At 39.8% G+C, this 26,656-nt stretch overlaps 2 protein-coding genes across 10 annotated transcripts in view; both read left to right on the top strand.

Annotated features, from left to right (window-relative positions):
• mboat2a (membrane bound O-acyltransferase domain containing 2a) overlaps window positions 1–2,728 on the top strand; it is a 45,076-nt gene extending 42,348 nt beyond the window's left edge. Inside the window, exon 13 of the mRNA XM_005942344.2 lies at window positions 411–2,728. Coding sequence (XP_005942406.1) covers window positions 411–579 — 169 coding nt within the window. The 3' untranslated portion in view covers window positions 580–2,728. The remainder of the gene's footprint in view (window positions 1–410) is intronic.
• Window positions 2,729–3,645: 917 nt separating this feature from the next.
• The window catches only part of kidins220a (kinase D-interacting substrate 220a), a 46,454-nt gene continuing 23,443 nt past the window's right edge, over window positions 3,646–26,656 (top strand). For 2 of the 9 annotated variants that reach the window (XM_042228652.1, XM_005942342.2), the window contains exons 1-23: window positions 3,651–3,857; window positions 7,236–7,394; window positions 8,649–8,747; window positions 9,438–9,536; window positions 10,726–10,824; window positions 11,169–11,267; window positions 11,482–11,580; window positions 12,345–12,542; window positions 12,649–12,747; window positions 13,055–13,153; window positions 14,954–15,052; window positions 15,130–15,307; window positions 15,417–15,581; window positions 15,695–15,874; window positions 16,944–17,109; window positions 17,309–17,460; window positions 18,205–18,305; window positions 18,445–18,630; window positions 18,816–18,956; window positions 19,835–20,072; window positions 21,446–21,537; window positions 23,909–24,053; window positions 24,496–24,658. In XM_042228652.1, coding sequence (XP_042084586.1) covers window positions 7,263–7,394; window positions 8,649–8,747; window positions 9,438–9,536; window positions 10,726–10,824; window positions 11,169–11,267; window positions 11,482–11,580; window positions 12,345–12,542; window positions 12,649–12,747; window positions 13,055–13,153; window positions 14,954–15,052; window positions 15,130–15,307; window positions 15,417–15,581; window positions 15,695–15,874; window positions 16,944–17,109; window positions 17,309–17,460; window positions 18,205–18,305; window positions 18,445–18,630; window positions 18,816–18,956; window positions 19,835–20,072; window positions 21,446–21,537; window positions 23,909–24,053; window positions 24,496–24,658 — 3,029 coding nt within the window. In that variant the 5' untranslated portion in view covers window positions 3,651–3,857; window positions 7,236–7,262. The other 7 variants (XM_042228648.1, XM_042228650.1, XM_042228646.1 and 4 more) reach the window with 7 other exon arrangements.

The following is a 26,656-nucleotide window of genomic DNA, read 5'->3' as shown; positions in this document are numbered from 1 at the left end:
CCTGCTCTGCCACCTGAGCTACAGCCACCCACAGAAAACATATCAAATGTTTAAACTGAGAAAATGTACCATTTTTAAGAAAAATATTAGTTTGTTTTCAATTTGATGGCAGCAACATTTCTCAAAAAAATTGGTAGAGCCATGTCTTGTAGCAGTCTATGAATATCCTGGAACTGAGGAGAGCCGGGCTGGACTTTTGGGAGAAGATTGTCTCATTTTTCAGTCCCGGGTCTTCATTTTTGTATTTTATGTCTGTGATGCGCCAGATGTTTTCTGTTGATGAAAGGTCTGACTGCAGGCAAGCTAAACTGGCTTGTTTGTTTACTACAAAGTCATGTTGTCAAACATGTGCAGTATGCAGTTTACTGTTGTCTTGTTAACAACATTCTCTCTCATCGATGTTTTCGCAGGACTTGGTACTTTGGGTTACATCTTCTATGTCTGCTGGTGGTCCTGGCCCTACCTGTCAAGTCGAAACGCCGGCAGGCCAAAGAGCAGCAGGACGACCTCCAGAAGGACAACCAGACAGATCACAACAGCACAGACAACAACTGCAACCAGAAAGAAAAGACCACATGAGGGTCGGGACGGTGACGCGCCGCCCCTTCAGCAGCAGAAACACTGAGACGAACTATAAACTACTGAAACCTGGAGTGTGTTGAGTCTGTTTACCTGACAAAGAACCAAATATCTCCTATCAGACAGAAAACACAAGTCTACATCCTGGCAAAAACTTCCAGTAGCAAGGCTGACAGCAATCACACTTCTGACATGGATACAAGACCAAGGTGAAGAAATGGCCAAGGTGTAAACTAATGAGCGGTAGTGGTTACTTTACAATACATTAGTGAAAACGAACACCTCCAAGCTGCCTTAAACCCTCTGTGTACTTTAAAGGTGAAATAACAGTTTGAATGGCACGCTGCAGGAACCTAAATGCAGTTACACCAGTGTGGTTTCATGTAAGGTAAACAGATTTAAAGCGCAGTATGTGGAGGGTTTTTGTCATTGTCTGGGTACAAGCCTCTGTTAGGTGGCAACAGAAAACCGTGTACATGTAAAAGAAACATAACCTTTATCATCAGCTGCCAATTTCAAACAGGCCTTAGGATCCTCAACATATTGTTTGATTTCTATGTCTTTTTTTTTTTTAATCTCTATTCCAGAAGAATTCACATCGTGTGTGTTTTGTACTTAGATGTTTGTGACGACACTAATTGAAATCCATTCTGAATGCTCTTTTGTTTTTTGTGGGATGACTTGACTATGCCTGAAAGAGAGAATCTCAAAGTGGAATTCAGATCTCATTCCTCTCCAGTCTAAAAGATTTAATAACTGGATATCTTTTTATATTTTTCATATCTGCTGCTTTTTTTTTTTTTTGTTGGGCAAAGAAGACTCATCTGATAAATGTGTGTTTCAAAGGGAGTTTGTTTACCCTATGGTAACTTAGAATACCTTTTAAGGCTTGTTGACTTGGGGTTCAGAATTTTTATTTTTTTTTTAATTTCTGCTGATATTTGTCTCATGACAGGTTTCCTCTGTGTTCAGTTGTTAAAACAAGTCTCCAAAATGATTTTAATTAACAGAATTCCTACAGAATTTACATCCTTCTTGAGTTATTTGTGCAGTAATTGTCTTAAGTCCTACAAACGCAACAGAAATCTAATCAGATCACCGCACTGACTTAGAAATAAAGTGTCAAATGGTCCATGCACAGTGCATAAAAGCACATAAAGAAACCAGTTACAGTTATATATGTACGTGACTTTATAGTATTGTACAAATTTCAAACACATAAGCCAGCTGTTGTGGTAAATGGTCTTATTTCATATTGTGTGCACTTAATGTTAGCCTAGGGGATGTTTCAGCATTTGCTGTATGGTGTTCCTGTTTCCTCATGTTGTTTTGGTCCATGGCTCGCCTTATTAGCCTTCTAGAGTCCCCCAGTTGGACCTTATAACAGCGACTGCTGTGATATTTTTCTGAAATCATTAGATCGGATTAATGAATGATGTAGTTAATGAAAACATGGTGCAGAGAGGACCTTTTACAAGGCGCCTCGCTGTTCTTTGAATAATAGTGACACATAAATGTACCTGTAAGAGCAAGATATAATCTTGGGATTTCAAAGCCCACAACATCACTTTGAAATTATGCTTCCTTTTTTTTTCTTTTTCCAAAAATCATTCTCAATAATTTAAGTTAAACTGATGCATTCGTTTCCTGTAAAGTAGTAACAAAGCAGCAGAGATGAGTTGGGGATTTTTCTTTCTTTTTTTTTTTGGTTTTTAAGACTAAGATAACACTCGCATTTTCCTGCCATAACTTTGTGTGTGTGTACCAGTATTCATGTGACCCGTTGATGTTGATGTGAACTCGACTTCACTATATTTGTAGCCTGGGCCCTGTGTAGGCGAGAGCGGCCCACCCAAGGGGAAAGGGATGTCATTGTTCAAAAACATAGCGATTATTGCACTGCATGGCCACCCAAACCAGCAGATCAATGCAAACTGCTCCATATGTCCAAAGTGCCAAATCATAAATGGCGCATTTTGGTTTTTTTTTCTTTTGTGTATAAGTGGGCCTGCGTGTGTGCGTGTGCGTGCCTGTGGAACATATTGGTTATTTTTGTGTCAGAAGGAAATTTATTGAAAGATTTGTATAACAGTACATTACAATTCTGATTTATGTGGGGGAATAAAGAGAACTTATTTTTAAACACTAACACTGCCATTATGTCATAAATGATTTGTTTTTGTCCTGTTAAAAAAAAAAGAAGTAATTTGTTTTTAAATGAATGCAAACACTAGTACAAAAGGGCTTTCGCTGCATATATCACATGTGCATATAACATTAACCTCCTAGGACCTGCCGTCCACATACATCATGGGTTATTTAGACCAAAATACACAATTTTGCTCTACAAGGGTCTAATATCCACTTACGAGAACATTATACTGCTACTGTTCTATCAAAATTAGTTTTTTCTTAAAAACAAAAATAAGGTAAAAAAAATTCTTTGTTTTTACATTCATTGGGCCCCAATGTGACCAAATATCAAAGAGAAATTAAAAAAGCATGTCGTGGAAGAGTTCAGGTCTTAGGAGGTTAAGATTCTTGCATGTTAAAGAGAAACACGAGTAGAATCATTAAAATATATTTATCAATTGGGTTTTTATCTTTTATTGATTTTTGTCTCTCTTTTTTTTTTTTTTTTAAACAATACTTGACTTGTGTGGATATATCCTTCATCCTCCCGAAGTCAAAAAAAAAAATGGGGCAAACAAAAGGACTTGGCCTTATTTTCTGCTTTGTAGTGTAACAAAATTGCCATCATCATTAGATTATCCATCTACTGCTCCATGCACATCATAATGGGAATTGAGTACAAATTGGGGGGAGTATCCAGATGCTTTACTCAGGTTCAGCATTTATATTATACTTTAATAGGCGACCAAAGAAAAAGCTAAATATTTTGCTTTATATCAACAGAATTGCCTAAAAGCAACGCACAGCATGTAAGCTTTGTGCTTAAAGCTTATTTTAACTACTTGTTGAATTCAGAAAAATATTTTGTTGTGTTTTTAAACTCAGAACCTATAAAGTTACTGTTAAAACTGTAAAATTAATGTCGTACAGTAAAAACAAATCCCACCTCCCCGCTTTTTCCCCCCTGTTAGTTTTCTTGCCACATGTTACCCTGCTGTACTCTTGGGTGCGAGGAGGTGGAGTCTTACTGTAGCAGGTCGAGGCTCCTCTGTCAAATAGAAGCAAAGATATTATGGCTTAAAAAACGAAGACCTTGTGACTGGATTATCTGGACCGGAATTAAAATACAGAGCAACCCAGCGTAGGTAAGACTACTTTAAAAAATTGTTGGTGTACTTTTCTCCAGCTTTTTAGAGGAGATAAAAATAAATAAATAAAAATGTAGGGACCTGTTGGAAAGCTAACGCTAGCCTGTTAGCCCGTTTCCAGGTTTGGCTAGCTTGTGTTTTCAAGTTGCTTCCTAGTGATAGTGAACGGGAAGTCGCTGCTGTGTTTGCAATATCGTGTTTGCAAAAGACCTTTGTCAAGACACCGGAATAACCGAGCCACACTAGTTCTAAACTTTTCTTCGCCTCGTCTCATTTAAAGCCATGTGATTATATGCGCGTCATACAGATGTTCTTTTTTTAAGAGTCATGGGGGTCAGAGCAGTGAACGCACCATAGACTTGGTGACTTTATATTATACACCGTATCAACATCGTTTAAATGGCACGATGTTGATACGGTGTTTTGCCTGTCAGTTTGTTGTGTCCATGAACTTTGTGCACGTTGCAAAGCCCACAGCCAAGCAGTTTAAGACTCTGTGTGTATCAAAAACATGAGACAGTTTTTGCTTATCCATATGACATTAGCAGACCCTGGTATGCATAAGGGAACTGAATCCTCAGCAGTTTCATACCCACATGACTGGTCATAAAAAGCTGACAGGTTAAATTTAGAGACCCTATCCAGTGTTGCTTAGTTCCCTTCTAACATTTGAATGCGTTCAGATAACCAAACAGCTGACGTGGAGTTTTATTTGATGGTTTGTGATGTTAGCTAGTGCTCTGTGTTTTTACATAAACACTATAAATGTCATGTTTATGTCAGTTTTCCAGCTGGAAACAAAGAGAATTGGGTTGCAAGTAACAAGTGTTTTCATTACTGATTTAGAATTTATTATTTTCTTGGTCGATTTGACTTTTGGACATTAAAATGCCAGAAAACCGAACTTCTAAAGCCAGTTTCTTGTTTTGTCAGGGCGGCAACACAATTTATTTGATAAATTGTCACATTTAAGAATGGGTTAGAAAATAACTTGCAGTGATCGACTGATTTATTTGGTAATCCTTTGTTTTTCTTTATTTTTGTATCCAGAATCCTGTGTGTAGATCATTTTTATAGCACTAATTCACTTTCACAAGAACTGTGTTCATTTTCATTAATAACAGTAAATTGTTTGGTTTTCTACTATATTGTTGGGTGATTCAAAGGGTTAGTTTAATATTTAATTTTAATTGATCAGCACCTGAGTCATTGTAAACACTGTGATTATAGTGATACTAAAGTGACAGCTCCCATGCTACTTTATTGCATTATCTGTAAAATTAAGTCATACAGATGAGTCCAAACATCCTAATTGGCCTTTTATCTTTATCAGTCGGTGCCAAGCCATTGCATGTAATGAATGAATATCTGGTCGTGTGCCTCTATTGTGTTGGGTGAGGATGGGCGTAGGCCAGCCCCCTCATCTAATATTCAGCTGTTTGTAAAAAGGGGGGGATGCTGAGCCTGAGCCTGGCAGTGCTTGTTGAAACTGTGTGCAGCTGAGCAGAGAACCACTGCCAGTTTTACCCTTCACGAAGGTAAGAGTTTCTTTTGTAGTAATGTTTTCTGGAGATTGTAGGTCTTATTTTCCCTTCTTTCTCCAGCAGCTTATTTTTGATGTTTTTTCTTTCTTTCTTTTTTACTGGTTTATTGTCTCTGAGCTTTAGTGTGCATGTGTTTTGTGAAAAAGATGCGACTGAGCTCCACTCTGATCACTGCTGAACAGGGAGAGAGCGCTTAATGTTTACTGATTGGTTCTTGGGTGTATTTGTCCACCCATTATGCTGAGAGGCAAGAAGCTGGGGAGGGTGTGTCAACAGGCTCCAATTGCTTTGACTGTAAACAAAGGATTTTTTTCTCACCTCTTCCTGGCACTGTCTAATATGGGCAAATGGTTACCAGGCGATCCCTGACTGAAAATATAAAGAATTCAGAAAAAAAAGGTTAAATATTTGCATTGATTGGTTACTCTGCATTTGAGTAAACTGCCAGGCCTTTGTACTGACAGCCCAAGAGGCATGTGACATTTGAGTGTTTATTGACCTGAGCTTGAGCTGCTTGTCTGAAGGATTATGGTGAAATATTGAGCCGTATATAAAGCCCATTGCCAGGGCAACTTACAAGCAATGAATGGAGCTGATTAATTCTTTGTTACTGTGGCAGGAAGTAGGTCTGACCATTAGGAAAGAGCCCAACTTGATGAATGATTAATGAGTGCTTTTATCGATTGGCTGAATCCCTAATTCCTGTAAAAACCCCTTTCAAAAGAAAACATATTTTAGGGGCTTTTTCTTGTCCAGATGTATTATACAATACATTTCTGGGAGTTTTGTGCAATTTTATCTTAAACTGGGAATATCCTTTCTAAATATAGAGTAAGTCAATACCCAGTAGTTAAAGTGTCAAAGAAAAAAACAAACCTTGGCCGTCCAGTTAAGGTAAAAAGGCTTAAAATGACTCAGTAAATTTAGAAACATGCTTGTCTCTGGGTTTAGGATAATTCTTGAGAATGGTTCACTCCAATTATAGATAATCTCGCTCCAGTGGGTTATGTGCATTGATTTGTCATATAGTCACTGCGTCTTACTGCTTTTTTCCTATCGGTGCTAAAGTACTTTTAGGGAGAACTCTGCTTTTTTCTTGTGTACAAAAGTTCCGCAATGTCCAATTTCAGGAAGTGGAGGAGGGTAGAAAAGGCTGGCTCTGATATAATTGGAGCAAACAGTCGAGTGCACCGATTGTCCTAGCCCTTATTACATCAGAGAGTCAAAGTTTAAAGGCTATTGTTTGTCTTCATTGGTATTTGATGGCTTGGTTAACTATCTTGAGCAGAGCTTTGTGATTGCTCAGCCTTCATTATACTGAGTGGACAAATTTCAGTCAGTGTTTTCAGCCTCAGCAGACAGACTGAACGAAACTGAAGAGAACTAACAGCCCCTGCTCATCCCTGTGTAATAAGCTTGTTTAATAGAATTGTAAGTATGGTTATAATGATACTTTAACATGATATTAAAAGATTTGTAATGACCTCTGAAATGCACGCATATAGTTGCATTAGAGTGGATATTGCAACATGTCGAACACACACTTTTTATATGTGTGTTTCTTAAATATTATACTTTAATGTGTACACCATCTAGTTTCTGCTGTATTGTTATTGTTTGTATGGGAGAGCTTATGCATGCAAGTTGGGGTTTGGACAGTGGTGATTTATTCCACTGCATCACTTCAAAGGCACACCACACCGCTTCCCGGTCACGATTTTAACTTCTTGTTTGTCTCTTAGAAGTGCTTTATATTTAGCTGCACAGGCCACAAAGCTATTGTTGTGCTCTTTAGCTCATTGTGAATGCTGCTTTTGCTCTCATTCTGCAGGGGTGTATAGCTGGTTAGCTGTCAACCATGGATACCAGCACGTCCCTAAAGATGACCTCTCTGGCTGTCCAGAGTCTGTTCAGCTATGTGGACGAGGAGAACCTGGCTGCCATCAAAGCGCATTTGGACATGTTCACGGATGTGGACAGCAGGAGTGATGTAAGCCACATCACAGCAGCCTTAATGTTGGCTCTAGAAGTTCAGGGAAGAATAAGCAGTAATTAAAGGCTCTTTAAAATAACTTTAGTTGGTGTTATGTAGGAAAACTGAAATCCTTCTGTGTGGAGTTTGTGTCCTCTTCCTGTTCAAAAACATACTTGTTAGGTTAATTGGTGATTCTTGGCTTTAGGTGAGAATATGAATGGTTGTTTGTGCTTGCCTTATGAAGGACTGGTGACCTCTCCAGGCTGTTTCCTATCTCTCACCCAAAATCAGCTTGGATTGGCTCCAGCTAGTAGCTAAGAAAATGAATGGATGGATGAAGATATAGTACTCATAAAACATTATTATGTTATTATCTTTTGCGTTCTTAATTATTTTAGATAACATTTTAGATATCTCTTGTCGCTGCAATTAAAAGGTCAGCTACTGTTTTACAACAGTAAAGAAATTGTTTATTATGTGCACTTAGTACTCATAGGACGTTATTGCAGTATACCCTGAAAGACACAGAGGGATAGAGCTTAGAAGGGAATATAAACATCCGAGGCCATTAAAAGGTAATGCAGTATCTCCACACTATGTGTACTGTACACTGTACGATTGTAGCAGCTGTAAGTAGCCTGATTCCTGTATTTGCAACATATGCAATCTTAAAGGATAATGCCAGTGAGATGATATTTTGTCAAGAAATCCTACAAAAAGACCAGAACTCCAAAACTGAACCGATCCTACTACTAATAAGTATTTTCATGTAGCCAAAATCTGATTGTTGCACATTGCTGTTTGTTTCCATGTTTGTCTATATAGGTGCTGTAGTTTATGCACAGTGCTTGTATAGACACCCTCTTGCTGTTGCTGTAATTACCACAAAGTGTTAAATTTCCTGCAAATGAGTCCCGAGTTACATTTAGGAGCATTTACCAAAAAAATAGAGCACATAGCAGGTTGTTAAAAGATTAAAGAAATAAAATTGTGCGGCGACAGACAGTCTGGTACCCGAGTAGAGCAGATTTTGTAATTTTAGGCTTTATATGAATTTGTTGACAAAGAAAAATTGAGACAATTCCAGACCTCTCCCTTAATGTGGAAAATATCAAGCAGCGTGTAGACTTGTATGGGACAGTAATCAGTTATGTTACTGTACATGAAGTCATAAAATCGTTGGACCTATCTGTCATTTTGTTCCAGTGACGTCTTATTTCATTTGTATTGGATAATCAACCACCTGTACTCCGCGTCTCCTTGTTTCAGAATGGACAGACTCCCCTCATGGTGGCAGCAGAGCAGGGCAGTCTGGAAATAGTGCAGGAGCTCATTAAGAGAGGAGCCAACGTTAACTTGGACGATATTGTAAGTTTTCAAATGCACACGCACGTGTCATCTCTTAATAAAGAGCACAGCCCCAAACATGAGTAAACGCAATGTACGCAGAATGGAGGGACAGGTGAAAAACAGTGCGGTCATTTAAACCACATCATCCACTTGACAAAGAAGACATAACTAGTGGCCTTGATGTTCCATCTTGCTGAACTCACCACATTCGGGCTTAGCCCTCAGCTGTTATGATCCGTCATGAGCCATAATGACAGCTTATTACATACTTTTACCTTCGCTCATTTGAGTAAATGACAGGATCCACTCACTAGCCAACACCCTGCGACTTCAGATCCCAGCACACACTCACGCACGCATGCAGCCTCCTACTTCGACGCACGCATGCATTGCTCTCACACCACTTATTAACATCTCACGTAATGTAACCTATTATTACACATGGCGCACTCAAAGTCAAAGAAGAGAGAGGAAGTTTTCCATTTCGTAGTTCTGTCCGTGTCTCACACTCGCGCTCTGTGACACCTTTGTCTCTCGATGCGACACCGCGTTCCCATGAGCACCTGGTACGACCAGCTGGTAGGTGCGGTTTTCTTTTTTTTTTTTCTAACCATCCTCGAGCGTCCCATTTATTGCTCTGACAGATGCTCTGTCAACTGGATTTAGAGAATGGGAGTTCTCAAAGTAACAGGTAGTGTCTGTGTACAGGACTGCTGGACGGCGCTGATCTCGGCAGCTAAGGAGGGACACATCGAGGTGGTGAGGGACTTGCTGGAGAACAATGCTAACCTTGAGCACAGAGACATGGTGAGAATGTAGACGGTGTGAAATTTTTCCTCATTTAAAATATGTAAAGTTTGTGTTTACTATACTACAAATACAAAGGAGCAAAAATGAAATTTGGCTAGAAAACTGGGCTCCCAACATCTAGCTAGCCTTGTGGGTGAAACGTGATCCAACACCTGTTACGTATTGGCCAATAGCCTTTTGTTTTGCTTTAGCTCCTCACTAATTCCCCTTACTTTCAATCAGTGTTACCAAATAAAGTCTTAAATGTATTTGGGGTATATTGCTGAGCTGGAACAAGCTCCAAGCACAACCAAAATGACTTAATTTACGATAATATTAAAAAAAAAAAGGCTAGATAGCTTAACAACAGAAAAGAAAAAGACCTCAAATCAGTCTTATGAATTTACTGAAATGGTATATATTCCTTTTTATATTTATTAATGCTTTCTGTTTGATGTGACAGTTCCAGTGCTGGTTGAACAGAGTAATGCATTAGCTTGGAAATCGACCTAAAATTAAATTACTTTCTGTCTGATGGCTCCTTTCTAGTAGTAATCCCATTTACTGGGCTCTGGTTGTCTTTGCATGGGGCAGTGATATGATTTAGTTACTTCGTCAGAGGCAAAGACTCGACAGTAACCAAACTATAGAAGCTTTTTTCTGTATTAATAAGATTAAAAGCAATGCTTAGGAAATATGATCTACATGTTGTTCCTAACTGGGCTGAAATCCTGGGAGAAATGTTAAAAAACACAGTAAGGATAGTGAAAACTAACAGTCTTTATGTATCACCGTGTATCAAAGGATACATTTGCTTTCGCATTATGTACCAGACATGTACATTATAAATCCTTGGCCTCTGCAACTCCATGGCAATGAGTCAGGAGGTGGGCTGACTCATTGGCGTTCATGGTGTGTCTAAGCTGCGTAGGAGAGATCACAGTCAGTCATCACAGTGGGATCATAATAAACGACACTGTGTGATACTTCACTTACTGGGTCACGTCATCTTTAAATAGCACATTTTCCAACCACAAAATCTGTCTAGATCTGTACTAGCATGTAAGGTCAGTACTGTTGTTTGTCTTCCTCTTTATTATAATAAAATAAACTGAATATTACATGTGTTGTGTGTGTTGCTGTTTTCTGATCGTGTACACTTAAACTCCTCACTAGCTGAACTAGATTATCTGTGTTTTCTACTTAGGGAGGCTGGACTGCTCTCATGTGGGCAGCCTATAAAGGTCGTACAGATGTGGCCCAGCTGCTTTTGGAAAAAGGATCCAACCCTAACATCACTGGACAGGTATAAAAACTCAACACAGCATTGTTATTTGTATGTTATCTGTGTCTTCTGAAATCTTTGGGCATCTGTGATCTGATAATCTGAATAAAGACATTATTTGGTTTGTTTGTTATGATTTTAAACTCTGTGTAAATGCAGGGAAATAGAGAGAAATGTCTCATTTTAAATAAGTGGTAAAAGTCAGTAAATTTGAGAATTAAAGATAAAAAAGGGGTAAGCACCGCAGTGCTTTGCCTCTCCCCATCATCTGCTTTTACAGCTTGAAGCATTTGTATGACCGCGGGCTTAACACTGATCATTAGTTACTGTCAGCATGACTACACGGCTGTCCTCTGCCCCAACAGTACAGCGTCTACCCCATTATCTGGGCGGCAGGTCGAGGCCACGCAGAGATTGTCCGTCTCCTGCTGGAGCACGGAGCCAAGGTCAATTGCTCAGACAAGGTAACTACATACTGACAGATGCTCATTATTTACTTGCTTTAAATCCCACATAAGATGTGCTTTGTGGTTAGGGCTCGGTCTAAAAGAACATTCTTATTCCCCAAGTGCTTTTCCTCTGTCCTGGGGCTATATTCATTGCCCTTCCTTCATGATTAATCAATCTCTAGGTTGTTGATTGAATCATCTCTTGCACTCTGTCATTTTTTATTTGTAGTATGGCACCACTCCTTTGATCTGGGCAGCCCGGAAGGGCCACTATGACTGTGTGATGCACCTCTTGGCCAATGGAGCTGATGTAGACCAGGAAGGAGCAGTAAGTAGACTGTCAGTAGCATTCAGCAGTGATGCTAATCGTTTCATATAAAAATGGACACACTGTGTCAAAGGGAGTGTTTTCCTTTCTGTGTAAATTATTTTGATTCTGAGTCAAGCTGTACATTAGGCAGCACCTCAGCTGTAGTTCACATAACTATAAACAAGACAGTGCTGTCATTTATTTCAAGGACTACTCCACACAGATGTAAGTACTCAAGAACTTCATTTGGCATTAGTTGTGATGATGCCACTAAAGGTTTCGGCAAAGTCACTTTTATTATTAATAAAAATAGTGTTCTTAATTATTTTGTGTCTGGAATGTTTGAGTAGCAACATTATTTATTTTATTTCCACACGAACAAAACACAATCTTAACCCCCCCCCCCAATGATTTCTGCAATGTAGTGCATCTGTGCTGCTTCAAGTCATGTTGCATCTATGCTAATACAAAGTGAATGATGTGCTTTTTTTACGTGCTGCATCAGTAATCGGATGGAACTGTCATAGCTAATGTTACAGAGCAGTTTAAAAGGCAGTGACTAAGAGACTGTGGAGTTTGCAAAACCCGAGTTATTAGGCTCTTTAAGCTAGATTGTTCATTGACAGAAGGGTGTATTGTCTCTTAAAGCTCCTGAAATAAACAGGCATGCGGGAAAGGATGATCTTTACCGATAACTGCACATTTTTTGTTTGATAATAGGAATGAATAGCAAAAAGGGGTTCGAATGATGTCTAAATATGCCTCTTTCCTTGGCTTCACAGAACTCAATGACGGCTCTAATCGTAGCCGTGAAAGGCGGCTACACAGAGGTCGTCAAAGAGCTGCTGAAGAGGAACCCAAACGTTAACAAGACAGACAAAGACCACAACACAGCCCTTACCATCGCTGCCAAGGAGGGACACACAGAAATTGTGCAGGACCTGCTTGACGCCGGAACCTACGTCAATGTTCCAGACAGGGTGAGATGTTTGACAGTAGCAGCAGCAGTGGCTGATATGAAATACAATGGAAATAAAATACAACTCACTTTTCTCTGTTTGGTTTTCTCTGGTTTCTCTCTTGCAGAGTGGGGAAACAATGCTGATAGGAGCAGTTAGAGGAGGTCATGTGGAGATAGTGCGAGCTCTGTTGAACAAATATGCTGATATTGACGCCAGGGGCCAGGTAGAAGCTCCTCTCCTTCTGCCCTCTCATGTGCTCGGTGTAAAATGTCACCCTACTGATCAGTACTGTTTACTTATCCCTGTTGTTTCTCAGTAAAGTGAACTTTTCCCCATGGGTTAGAATTACAGATATTTCTTGTTGTTGTTGCATAGACCTACCTTAATGTGCATAAAAATATGCACAGTACAGCATAATATGCTGCATTCCCAGCTATGCATATTAAACCATATATATTTTATTTTATTTGGGGTTTTGTTAATGCAATTTGTTGTTGTTAGTACAAAAAAAAGCTTTTATTTTTCATCAGGATGGAAAGACTGCCCTCTACTGGGCAGTGGAGAAAGGTAATGCTACCATGGTGAGAGACATTCTGCAGTGCAACCCTGACACCGAGAGCGCCACCAAGGTATCTTTCTTGACCTTTGAACTTCTTTAATTTGATTTCTTGATTATGTTGCAATTTAAAACCTCCAGAAAATCAAATTTTAAAACATGGTATTGGTATTTATATATAATTGTATTTATTTATTTATTTTTAAATGTGTGGTGTTGATTCATTGTTCTTTTTTATTTTGGCCATTATTCAGAGACAACAACAGCAAATATGTTTCCACACAAGGTTCAGAGAGGACAAATTATTATCTGGAAGGCTGTAACCTTCACTTTTACAGAGCGTTTTCTAAATAGCAACACTTTTATAACTGGATTTCACTAAACAAATGGTGAGGATAACAATAAATAAAAATAAACCTTAGATTTATACAATACTGTGCAAAAGTCACCGTGATATCTTTATATTTTGCTTCCAGAGGAATTCTTTCATTTTGAAAAACCTTTAGAAAGCCTGGAAAACATTTTTAAGAGTCTGTCTTTGTACACTGGCTGCTTTCTCACTCATTTTTAGTCCAGTCATTGTACCACAGCATTTTCAGAGGCATTGTTTTTGTTTAAGCCACTGATCTATGAGTCATTCAAGAAACCGGTCAAAAAAAGACACCTAAGTCAAGGATGAACCGGTGTTGTGTCTACACATAACACATTGTCTACACAGTGTTATGTCTACACATGAGGCAGTTTAGCAAAGACCCAATTTTAAATTGTATCTTCAGGCATTTTCTTACAATAAGCCTACTGCAAAAAACAAACTACTTGTTCTGTTTTTTATTTTAGTTTTATCTGTATAAAATCTCAACAATAACACAGTTTACACAAACATAAAATTGTAGGTGATTCCAGAGAGCTGAAAAACTTAGCATATCTCAGGTGTGCAAAATAAAAATAAGTAAATAAATAAACAAAGAAACTGAACAAGTGGAGCATGAGGTGTACAGTAAAGTAATCTCCTAACAAATGGGAACAAATCCAGCAAGGAACAGAGAAATGCATTTGGCCTGCCCAGAGCCCGAACCTCAACATTGTTAAAGCAGTGTGGGATCATCTTAACAGAGAACAAAATAACAAGGCAGCCAACATCCAAAGAAGAGCTTTAAATGACCTTTAAGACGCCTGGAGAGCTACAGCTGAATACTACCTAAAGAAATTATTATTATTATTATTTTTTTCCTTTTTTATTTTTTTTTAATAATAAAATAAAAAAATAAATAAAATAAAATAAAATAAATAAATAAATAAATAAATAAATAGAAAAAAAAAAAACACCAATCCAAACAAACAAAAATACTACGCTCTAACAGTAACAGAAAGAAATTAAAGAAATTAAAAGTAAGCTTACACAAGAGAGTTCAGGCTGTTTTGAAGAATAATGGTGGTCACACCAAATATTTTATGCTTGTTAGAATTACGCAAACTCTTCTATACTTTATATACTCTGTATCCATATATGTTTGGACATGACTCGAGAAATCGCTACACCTATTTCAGACTGTCCAAGCAAATATTAAGAAATGAGGGGTTTCTCAAGACTGTATAATACTTTATTTCACAACTTTACCCCTCAATCTTTTTATATGTGGCCTGACCTTTGCTCTGAGTTCATGCTGCATCTCTCTGATAACAAATAACCTCAGGCATAGATTATTTTGTGCTTTGTACATTATTAGTCCCGTATTGATTTAGCCAAGCTGTGAAATTTAACAGTGTGTAATGTAATAAATAGTCTGCTGCATATGAAGGTGATGTGGTTCTGAAGTTCTGAAGGGAAATCATTGTAAAGTTAATTGAGTGATTGTGTTTGTTTGGGTTTTAGGAGGGAGAGACGCCGCTTATCAAAGCAACGAAAATGAGGAGCATAGAGATCGTGGAACTGCTACTGGATAAAGGAGCCAAGGTGTCTGCAGTGGACAAGGTACTGTTTAAAGCACGCTTGGTCTTGCTTCTGTTTTTAGATTGTCATTAACTGAGCTCTGTGTTTTCTTCTCTCAGAAAGGAGACACGCCTCTCCACATCGCCATTCGAGGGCGTAGCCGAAAGTTGGCCGAGCTGCTGCTGAGGAACCCGAAAGATGGCCGCCTGTTGTACCGTCCCAACAAAGCTGGAGAAACACCGTACAACATCGATTGCACCCACCAGAAAAGCATCCTGACGCAGATATTTGGAGCGAGTACGACGCATTTCACATTGCAAACTAAAAAAGGAGAATTTAAGTTCAGAATTTGAGAAAAGAAGCTGTTTATTTTCTCTGAATATTTTTTCCCCTAACTTTCTCTCAGAGCACCTGTCCCCCACTGAGTCTGATGGAGACATGTTGGGTTATGACCTGTATAGCAGCGCTTTAGCAGACATCCTTAGTGAGCCCACGATGCAGCCGCCTATCTGCGTTGGCCTGTATGCTCAGTGGGGCAGTGGCAAGTCTTTCCTTCTTAAGAAACTGGAGGGTATGTATTCTCCTGGATGAGAATAAAGTGGTACTGAGATGTGGAAAGTACTTTTTATTGTTTTTTAAATTTCTTTTTTGTTTTCGCCTCTCCGTTCTTCTCTTGTTCAACAGATGAGATGAAGACATTTGCAGGCCAGCAGATAGAGCCATTGTTCCAGTTCTCATGGCTGGTAGTCTTCCTCACCCTGCTGCTCTGCGGCTCAGTGGCCGTCGTTCTGGGCTTTACTGTTAATCCCAAACTGGCGATCGCGGTCTCGCTCAGCCTCCTCGCCCTGCTCTACATCTTTTTCGGTGAGGAGACAGACCGGCTTGAATGCTGGGTACTGAATGATTGTGGGAAAACTCTCCTTTGATTTGAATCACTCTGCAGTGAGATGAGAATAAAAGGTCAGCCTGCTGTCCAAAGAGAATGTCAAGCAGAATTCTTTAACTGGAAAATATTTTGACCCCTGTTTCAGTGTGGCGTGTTTTTATGCTGTGCAAAAACATTTAATCTAAACTGTAAATCAAAGCCTTTTAATAATGAGTCGGTGACAGTGTTGTAATGAACCCCTTTTAAAAAAATTACCAGCTTAGCTACTATTAAATTTTAATTCCTTTTAGTGGACATTACGTGTAAACATTGCTACGCTAGGACTTCTAGCCAAACTTAATTTGCAGATCTTGTCCCTGGTTAGGCTTTTGGGGTCTTCTATTATCCTAATACAGAGACAATTACTAGTAGAAACATAGTCAAGCAACCACTGCAGACAGTATAGAAATATTGACTAAAGCAAAAAAAAAATAAAAAATAGGAACAATGAGTGAAAAATAACAATTAAGAACAAAATAAAGAGAAAAATGGATGCTTTAAAAATCCAGCTCAGTGCTTACAGATCAGCCTTTGTTTGAATCATAATTTACTAAAGCGTGAAGAAACGTCTTTCGGCTGTTTTCATATTCACAAGGGGGCGCCACAGCATGTATTTGATTTAGTATATTTCTATCCTGCATGCTGTTTGTGACCCTCCCAGAGTTTTAAGTCTCCTCCTGGTCTTGAAGCAGGGCTTTTTTGCATGCTTGGTGAATGCTTTAATGTGTCTTAAATTCGTAAAATCTTAACAAGAAGCACAACCAATCCTACTCCATCATCATCCTGGTTACGCCATACTTGACAGCATTTGAAAAATTTGTGCCTGTCACATTTTTTTACTTTTATTTTTGTCACTGAGGCTTGGTCCTGGTAAAAATCTTACTGAATTTCAGAAGCCAAACCTTTTGAGGTTTAAGAAAATAAAGTAATCACAGATATTGGTTAAATGGAGTAAGGTGGACAATGTTATTTTTTTCTTTGTTGACTGTGATATGTCTTTGCATTTAGTATTGGTGTACTTCGGAAGCCGGCGTGAGAGGGAAAGCTGGAACTGGGCATGGGTCATCAGCACCCGGCTCGCTCGTCATGTCGGTTACCTGGAGCTGCTGCTCAAACTGATGTTTGTCAACCCTCGTGAACTCCCTGAGCAGACCACCCGCGCCCTTCCTGTCAGGTGACAATGATGCACAGACACAGAACTACATCCACTCGATTTATTGTAGTCAACACATAAAATACACCTTCACAATTTTCTTGTTGTAAGTTGTAAAATGCAATGCATTCGTTAGCACAATCGACTAACTCTGTATATGTCTGCTGTACTGATGATATTAAACTAAATACTGATCTGCATTCTCTCGCTCTTTATGCAGGTTCTTGTTTACTGATTATAATCGCCTGTCTAGTGTTGGAGGAGAGACGTCAATGGCTGAAATGATTGCAACGCTGTCAGATGCCTGCGAGAGGGAGTTTGGCTTCTTAGCCACCCGGCTGTTTAGGGTTTTCAAGAGTGATGAGATCCAAGGTGATGTTACTGGCTTTTTTTATGAGTCATGTCAGGACTCGTAAAGAAAAAGTTTACTGAGACAATAAAGAATATTAAATTTACAAATAATACACTATATAACTAAATGCTGTTTTTTTTAAACGTGCTGCAGTTCAGCAAAGGATAAATAATATAAATTATGTATTTTCATTAATCAGAACCTATGTAAAATTATAATGATGGGAATTCTGTGAGAGTCTTATAAGCATTGTGGACTTTTCTTGGTGAACCACTGCACAAATTATGATGGTGAGTCAGTGTGGGCAAAAACTATGACGGAAATACAAATGAAAGAAAGCGCTCGAGAGACCAAGAGATACCTGTGTCGCAGTAAATAGACCTTTTAAGAAAGCTGTGCAAACAATCTCCCGACATCTGTCTCCCTCTTAGCTAGCTACATTTGGTTTGGTCATGCAGGAGTGGTTTTAACCTGCTTCAACAGCAAACAACAAATGATAAACAAAACAAACTTGCAAGTTAATGCTGAAAGTAAATGAATAGAAAGAAGGAGCAGGCTCCAGAGTAGATTCAGGACCAGAACTCCCAGTAAGCCCAGTATAAACACCGGTAGCTGCTGATGTAGCAGGAATTTTTTTAATTCATTGTTTTATTCAACTTAAAAAGTCTTTATATCCTTCTTGATGTATTTTTAGCATGTGAAGGTGTGTTGTGCCCTCTGTGCAGCTGTGTAATATTACTGTCTCCTTTCTGTGAACCCCTTAGGTCAAAAATGGAAGAAAACATGTTGTGTTCCCTCATTTGTACTCTTTGCATTGACGCTAGGGTGCTTGATCACTGGTGTGGCACTGTTGTCTATTTTTAAGGTAGGTGTTTTTAGTTCTCTGAAAAAAATACTGTGTAGGTGTATTTTGTTTATGCTGGTCTGAAATAGCCTTACAAGAAGAGAGCCTACCCAGTATGTGTCAGAGTTTCAGTCCTACTTTTTATCTTTTGGTTCCTCAGGTGGACCCTACGAATCTGACAGTAAATGCAGTGCTGATTGCGATGGCTAGCATGGTTGGCCTGGCCCTGCTGCTCAACTGTAAGACCTGGTGGCAGGTGGCTGACTCTGTCCTCAACTCCCAGAGGAACCGCCTGCACAGTGCTGCCAACAACTTGCATAGACTCAAGAGTGAAGGGTTTATGAAGGTAATTTAGTAATTGTACATAATCAAGAGAAAATGGAAATCCTCTGACATCCTGTTGCCATGACAGTGGGGCATTCAGTTTGCTTATGAAATTATGAAGTTGTGCTTTCTAATTCAATTGATTTCCTTTAGTTCATAGAAAATGAATTGGCTTTGATTTGTTTTGGGGTTTTTTATGTCTCACAGGTTCTGAAACATGAAGTGGAGCTGATGTCAAAAATGGCCAAAACTATCGATGGCTTTACCCAGAACCAGACACGCATGGCGGTTATCATTGATGGGCTAGATGCTTGCGAGCAGGACAAAGTGCTGCAGATGCTGGACACGGTGCGTGTTTTCATGTGCGTCAGTACAGGCAGATTAACAATTAGAGCAGCTTCCTCTTGACTGAAAACAAGATAATGGAATAATTAGATTTTTTTGACATCTGCCGCTCAAGAAAATTTATTACTATGAGCCAGAGTGTTTTAGAGCATCTGCCATGTGGTTTAAACACAAAGTGGGTCTTTCACCTGTGCACACAGAGACCACACATCTCTGTTGCACTGCAGCCACCTTGGTGTTCCCAGCTGCCTCAGCTTGCCTCCAAGTTTAGATTCTTTTTCCCAGCTGCTCTAATATAATTTCCTTTAGCCAAATGTTATTATTTGGTGAAGTAATCCCAGGGAAGACGGCAGCCTCCTGTGTGCTAATGCAATCTTCTCATCTCTGCAAGCATGTCCCAGTCACTCCAAAACCTTCTTCTTTTGAGAGAGACTCAAACAACACATTTGTCAATTAACTAAATGTAATTTTTTTTCTCTCAGTCTGTGTACTTTTGCTAACAGATCATGTGCATTAAAGATGCAGACATCATGTGAAAACATTTTCACTTGATTCTGCTGACAGCTGCTTTTGGACAGGAGGTTCATCGTCCTGCAGGCGAGCCTTAGGGTTGTTGGCTACGGGTTAACAAACCAGCACTGCATCTAGCACAAATTGATGTCCTGTGACACTTGGACAATGTCTCTTAGTTAGTCGAGTGGAATTCCCCAGCACCATGTGCTGTGGACAGTCAGCTCTCACAGGAGTCATTATGTTTAAGTACTATAGCTGACTGACTACCTCGAGGTGTCGTGTCATGGAGTGATTAGATTGTAAACATATATTTAATGCAACTGAAAGATACTGAAAAACTTTCTTATGGTGTTTCTTTTTCTTTCCAGGTAAGGGTCCTCTTTTCTAAAGGCCCTTTTATCTCCATTTTTGCCAGTGACCCCCATATTATCATCAAAGCTATCAACCAAAACCTCAACAGTGTGCTAAGAGACTCAAACATCAATGGACACGACTACATGAGAAACATTGTCCACTTGCCCGTGTTCCTCAACAGCAGAGGATTTAACACAGCTAAAAAGATGAGCATGGCAGCACCCACCAACGGGGAGCCACTGTCTGGTGAAGGTACACGACAAAGGCTACACGTCTTCCTTTTAAAGTGCTTTTATTTTTTTCTTTACTGTCGTCTTTTAGTGTGTTATATAGCTTTTTTGTGTGTGAAAAAGTCTGCAAAGTTACACCCAAAGTTTACTACAAAGGGAGTTAATCTCTCCCACAATAGAGTGCTGCTACTGAACAGTTTAAAGCACCTCATTTGTAGGTCAAGTGTTACTTCCCCCACATCTATGTCACAATAAAACAAACATTTCCACTCAGCAGCTAGTTTGACACACCATTTTTACTTACTTGTTGAAGCCATGCTAACTCTAAAATGTCTCACCAAGTGCAAACACACTAAGTCTTCTGTTACTGGTTGCAAGAGCAAAAACAATGTGCACTTCCCCCATGTGAGGAACCCAATAACCAATTGATTACTTTTGGCAGTGCCCCCATAACAATGTTAGCACATTGTGGGGCTAATTTCATAAGCCAGAGCAATAGTATATTGGAATTGTCACACTGAGGCATCAAAATTTGTAAGCTTTTGTAGATGTGAATGCTTTTTTGTTAGCAATTCCCTCATAGTACATTTGTAGAAAAATATACCGACGGGCACTGTTCTTGATCCTGTTATTTTAAAGAAAGCAATCTAGATTCGCAAATGTCTTTAACGGGTTGTTCCTTTGCTCATGATCATCTCTGCACCAAGGTTATGCTTTATGTAAGGTAGCAACTTCTGCAAGACTTTTTTTGTTCTGGATCATATTCTTGGCTACACCCCAGGATTTTGTTAGCCATTAGCTGGTGGTGGTCAGAGGGCCCGGTGGCGCCAGTGTCCGGCAGCCTCGCCTCTGTCAGTGCGCCCCAGGGTGGCTGTGGCTACAATGTAGCTGCCATCACCAGTGTGTGAATGTGTGTGTGAATGGGTGGATGACTGGATATGTAAAGCGCTTTGGGGTCCTTAGGGACTAGTAAAGCGCTATACAAATGCAGGGCATTTACCATTTAGCTCTAAGAAGGCAGCTCCTCCTCATAGAACTACGCTAATTAGCCAACGCTCCAGGCAAGCTGACCCATCTAGAGTAGATTGGAATTTTTGTAAGTGGGGTCTTAAAGAGGCAGCAGCTGAAATGATGCGTTTCAGTGAGATAATAAAAAGTGGTCCTGTATAGTAAAAGGAAAACCATGACCCACCCTTCTAGTTGACCCACAAATTAAAGTTATAAACTTGTAACTGGGCATAATATGGTCACTTTAATATATACAAGTAGGTTTACACAGAGCTTTGAGGCATTTTATAAACTCATAGTTTCATAAACTGTTTTACATCTAATACTTGGTGATGCCTGATCGTCTCTGTTGACACTTTGACTCTTCCTCTTCATCCCTTTCTCTAGGATGGCATGAAGACACGGACAAGAAGATGTCTCAAAGCAGCCTGGCTCAAGACCAGGCCAAACTTGGCAGCAAGAACGCCTTAAACCGCAGGGTAACAGCTATTCAAGTCAAGTTTGTAAAAAAAAAAGTATTACATGTAATATTTTGGTGGGATTTACAAACACACATCAGTGGTTGATTTCCTAACTTTAGGTTTGTAAGTTAAGAAGACGAGGAAGAGCCGTGGTAGTTCAAAACAGATTGTTAATAAAAAGAAAAATAAAATAAAAAAAACTCCAAAGTGTCATTAGTCCAAATTCTACTTTAAGCAGGGAGTGTTCACTGCTTGCACCAGCCTGTAATACCCAAATCAAAAAGGCTGCAATAGCACATTGAAGAAGCTTTGGACACAATATGAAAGCAGGCAGGTTTTTTTTTTTTTGTTTCAATAATTTCCCCAAAACCCACGCTGTTTAGGAAAGTACTTAATATTCACGTTTGATTTCTACATATTAATCAAACAAAATGAAAAAGCTGCCAGTTCACTGCTCTTTGACCAGAAAACATTGGCTTCGTGTGAGATATTCTGGCTGAGAAACCTTCACTGCTATCTCTCTTCAGCCTCCTCCCTGAAGGAGGGAGGAGGAGGGGTTCAGTACAGGCGTGGTGTTGGCAGGCGGTGCAGAGGCCAGAGGACAGAAGGAGACACACAGAGACAAAAAGAGAGAGGTGCTCGGTGTGCGGCCAAGGTTCCTGGTGTAATTGATGTAATGGCTGTTTATCCTTCCTGCTGCGTTGCCACAGCCTAATGACAAGGCCTAGCAGCAGTGGGTCCCTGTGACAAAACACTGGCACCAGGTCTGCTGGCAGGAGGCTAAGTGACTCTGCTGCTGTCGCTGATGCCTTCCACCCTCCTATGAGACCTTCCCCCCAATCCCCCCTTTCCTTCCCACTTTCCTTTCTTGTTTGTTTGTTTGTTTGACATTTGGTTGTACCTTGGGTTTACCCAGCATCCTCCATTATTGATGTTGGCCCCTTTAATACAGGGCAGCATTCTCTTTTTATATGCCGCTAGCTAGCACTTGGCAGGAGGGCCCTATTTCTAGAAGTGGAGATTAAAATGAGGGGGCAGGAGGGCAAATTGACTATGAGCTCTCTCCACACTGAAATTCTGTGACTTCTTGAATTAAGTGTGATGCTGTAAATATCTCTGTAGTATTTTGACATTTATTGGATTGAAACTAATTGCTGCTTAGTATTTCTTAGCACTTCAAGGAATCATCAAAATAAACCATTGACGCTGTGAAGCTACAGCAAAAGTTAATAAATACCAAAAAGCTAGCCCCAAAGAGGTGTCTCTATGATAGACCTTTTTGGTTCAGACTGAGCGGTGGCCATATGTTTCATCTCTCTGAGAAAGAGGTCATGAGACTGGTGTTACAACTTCAAAGTCAACCAAAAGGCTTGTCTTGGCTCATGACCATTGCAGCTGTCTGAAATCATCACAGATGTTCTCCGGTAGATCTGTGTCAATAGCTTGCCTGTGTGTCATGACTTTTCAGTATTGGACGGCGGCTCTTTGATTTCTTCTGTGCAGTCACAGAGATTTAGTGCTGTGTATGTCATGGCCATTAAGAGATTGGTTATATGGAAGGAAAGAAACCCATGTACATCTCTTTTACAGGGCTTATCGGTATAAACCTTAACTGGATTATGTTGAGAGTAAGGTAGTGTTTGCTGTTAAAAATTATTGTGGTGCTGCTGATACTTTAAAATAAAATCTCTCTCTCAAATATGGGGTATGTGGAATAATATAGAAATGATCCCATCTAGATGTAGTCGTAGTCTAATGAAGCAAAGGTTCTTAAAATGGTCACATAGATCACATGGTGACCATGAAACCTCTCCTCTGGTCTCATGATGCACATAGCGGGACAGTAAGGGTGCGTTCTCACAAACATCAGTCAGGGTCCACAGTAACTGCTGCTGTTTCAGTTTAGAAGTCTAACATTAAACAGGAAAAATTTATGGCTCTCTATGGTTCCTTTGCTGTATTTCTTTTCCATGTGTGGCTAGAATACACTTCCTGTTTTCCTGGTCCCTGTATTATATACTGTGAACCAGTGGTGTCAAATATAAGGCACGTGGGCCAAAGTCGGTCCGGCAAAGACTCCAATCTGGCTCATTAAACAGCTTTAGAAAATGTGAATGTGGGCACAGATTTTAAACTTTTAACTGTATTTATGAAGACTTTTTATAAATATAGAAGAACCTTAGAAGAACCTTTCCTGTAATTTTATGCATTTATTATGTAGTTTCACCGGTTCTGTCCACTTAAGATCAAAGTGTGGCCCACGATATAAAATGAGTTGGACGTCCCTGGTGTAAAGTGTTTTTTGGCGATCCATTATGTAACTTATTGTGAAGTAAAATGCAGCATGTACCATCTCCAGCCTCATGCTAATGAGTGTTTGTCTGCTAAGGACACATACCGACGGCGTCAGATGCAGAGGACCCTCACCAGACAGATGTCCTTCGACCTGACCAAGCTGCTGGTGACCGAGGACTGGTTCTGTGACATCAGCCCACAGACCATGAGGAGGCTGCTCAACATTGTTTCTATTACAGGTGAGGAATTAACCATGATCTGCTTGAGAACTGTACATATTATTACAGTAATAAAGCCATTTTTTTTTTTTACATCAACATCCGCGCTTCAAGAGTTCTGTTTTAATGAAGAGTACATTTTGCTTGTAAGCTTAAACAGTAATTTTAATTTAACCACAAAGGCTTGGCAGACTTAGGATTTAGAGGTTATAAATATATTATAATAAATTACACAAGGGGTACAGTAATAGAACAGAGTAGAAGATTAAAAACAGTTGGCACTACCACTGACAGTTTGTTTTTAAGCAAGTTGGCACAACAAGCCCCTATAGCTGATTAGTGCTTGTGAGCAAAACCATTATATGTTATACAAGTCAATGATGCAGCCAAAAGAAAATGTTTGTTATTAAGCAGATTGGAAGTGACTTCTGTGGCCCCTAATCCTCTGATTCGTTGTTGGCAGGTCGTCTGTTACGCGCCAATCACATCATCTTCAACTGGGATCGACTGGCGTCATGGATAAACCTGACAGAAGAGTGGCCTTACAGGACATCATGGATCATCCTGTACTTGGAAGAGGCTGATGGGATGTCTGATCAGGTTACTCTCAAGACCATCTATGAGAGGTATACACCCACAGAAACATCATCTTTTGATTAGTTACTGATCTGATTTATTGACTTTCTTGCCTTTCTTTCCCGGGTTGTTTTATTGCCTTTTCTTCATTCTCTTTCTAACTTGAGGGCAGCACTAGCAGACTGATCATCAACTAAATTATCTAAATGAGAATTAGGTGATGGATGTATTTGGATGAGTAAAATTCCACATCTTCAAGCCGGAATAAAGATCCTGAGATGTCAGCTAAGAATTTGCTTTTATTGCTCTGTGTTTAAGTAACCATAACCAGCAGGTGGCAGTAGAGGATTTTGTTTTCCATGCAGGCTAGATAATCTGTACACATGTAGTGCCAAAGGCTGTGCCACACTAATTGGCAACTGTCAGACAGATTTTGTAATTGACCATAATGTTCAAGGCGAATGATGACTGAGTTATTGCCCGGATTCGAGATTCACAAAGGGACACTAATTCTTTAAAGTCTACAAGAGGAGCAGTAAAGTCTTGTCCCTGTGTGTGTATACTGTGAGGTCATGAATGCTTTTAGGCGTGCTCACCGCAGACGAGAGGAGGAGACCGATAGAGGCTGAGTCGCTGGGTTTGGGCGCTGTTGTGCATCAATCGCTGGCCTTTAAAGGTTGCACTCTGTCACAATACACTAGCGCCCACGACTCCTGCGGCAGGGAAGTGTCACAGACGGTTATTGTCAGCTATTCAGCCAGCTAGATTCAGCCGACAACTCTCCATCCCCCATCTCCAAACACAAACCACTACCTCATTAGACTGGATTTTTGCTCTATGGTTTTTTAAAGGACAAAAGTTATTACCTTTTCTTTTTCCATATGGCACTACAGAATGCAGATTTTTAAATGTCTCGTTTCTCTCTGCATTTTATGGGAAAAAATATCACTGCATTTCCTCCTGTGCATGTTTACTCTGCTCGCATTCACTGGAGACCCTAAAAGAAACGTTCTTACTTTTGCTGTAATTATTGTGGAAAATAAGAGAGCCATAAAAACTGATGTTTCTACTTCTAACAAAAGGCCTGGATTCAAGTCTCCTTACCGCAGCATGGGGTTGTACTTAGACTACTCATTAGACCTAATATAGCCATCATCTTGCTTTTGACCAACGGCCCTGTCTTTCTTTATCTTCCTCCTCGCTGAGTGTCTTTCCAAATGGCTGCTCTGTTCCGCAGTGGCCGTCGAAGAAGCTGGCTTAATGATGATGACAGGAAGCCTCGAACAGGCTAAACACAACGCCTTGCCTAGAGGCCTTATCTCCTACACCAATCTTCCGCTGATAAGACTCAGGCCTCTGTCTGTCTGTCTTTTTCTGTCTCTGCTCTTTTCTTCCTCTTTCATATGATCTGAGGCTCTTTAGGCCCTTTTTTTTTGTTCTGGATGAGTTATTCTGTTTCATTCCCTTTAACGACGGATGGGCACTTGACTGACCTCTAAGAACCTCGGGGTCTCGAGGATTGCCTGCCTGTTTGAGAAGTGGATAGCTTCTTTTATTTGACTTCCTTTTCAGAGCGTTAAAAAATACACACATCCACCCACGTCTCGTTTCACAGCTTCACTTTGACCAGTTTGATAATTTCCTTTTTTTATACTTAGCATCCTTTTGCTCATGTGGTTCAGATCTCATCTATTCTTTGTTGCGTTTTATTTTGCAAACATGTGTGCGAGTTGTCATGCACAGCCTTTTTTACACAGCAAAACTGCACATCCCCTGAGCGTTACTAAGTGAATATATTAGTGGTGAAGTGAACGTGGGGGGTGAGTCAGCCCCTTATAGGTCAACTGTCGCCCTGCATCTCAGTCACAAGGCAGCAGCTCTTCCTCTTCTCTGCCCTCTCTTTGTAAAAGTGTCTACAGCTAAGTATACCACAGCATCAAAAATAAACTTATTGTTAACCATAAGACTGAAAACAGTGCAGCTGTGGTTGCAATTAAATATTTTTTTCTGTTTCCATCTTCATAAGTACAAACGTGCTTTAAATGGGG

Source organism: Haplochromis burtoni, unplaced genomic scaffold (assembly GCF_018398535.1).
Source record: "Haplochromis burtoni strain Fernald_Lab_line unplaced genomic scaffold, NCSU_Asbu1 Contig_338, whole genome shotgun sequence".
Taxonomy (NCBI): domain Eukaryota; kingdom Metazoa; phylum Chordata; class Actinopteri; order Cichliformes; family Cichlidae; genus Haplochromis; species Haplochromis burtoni.
The sequence above is the reverse complement of the archived record's forward strand: the minus strand, read 5'-3'. Positions and strand labels throughout refer to the sequence as shown.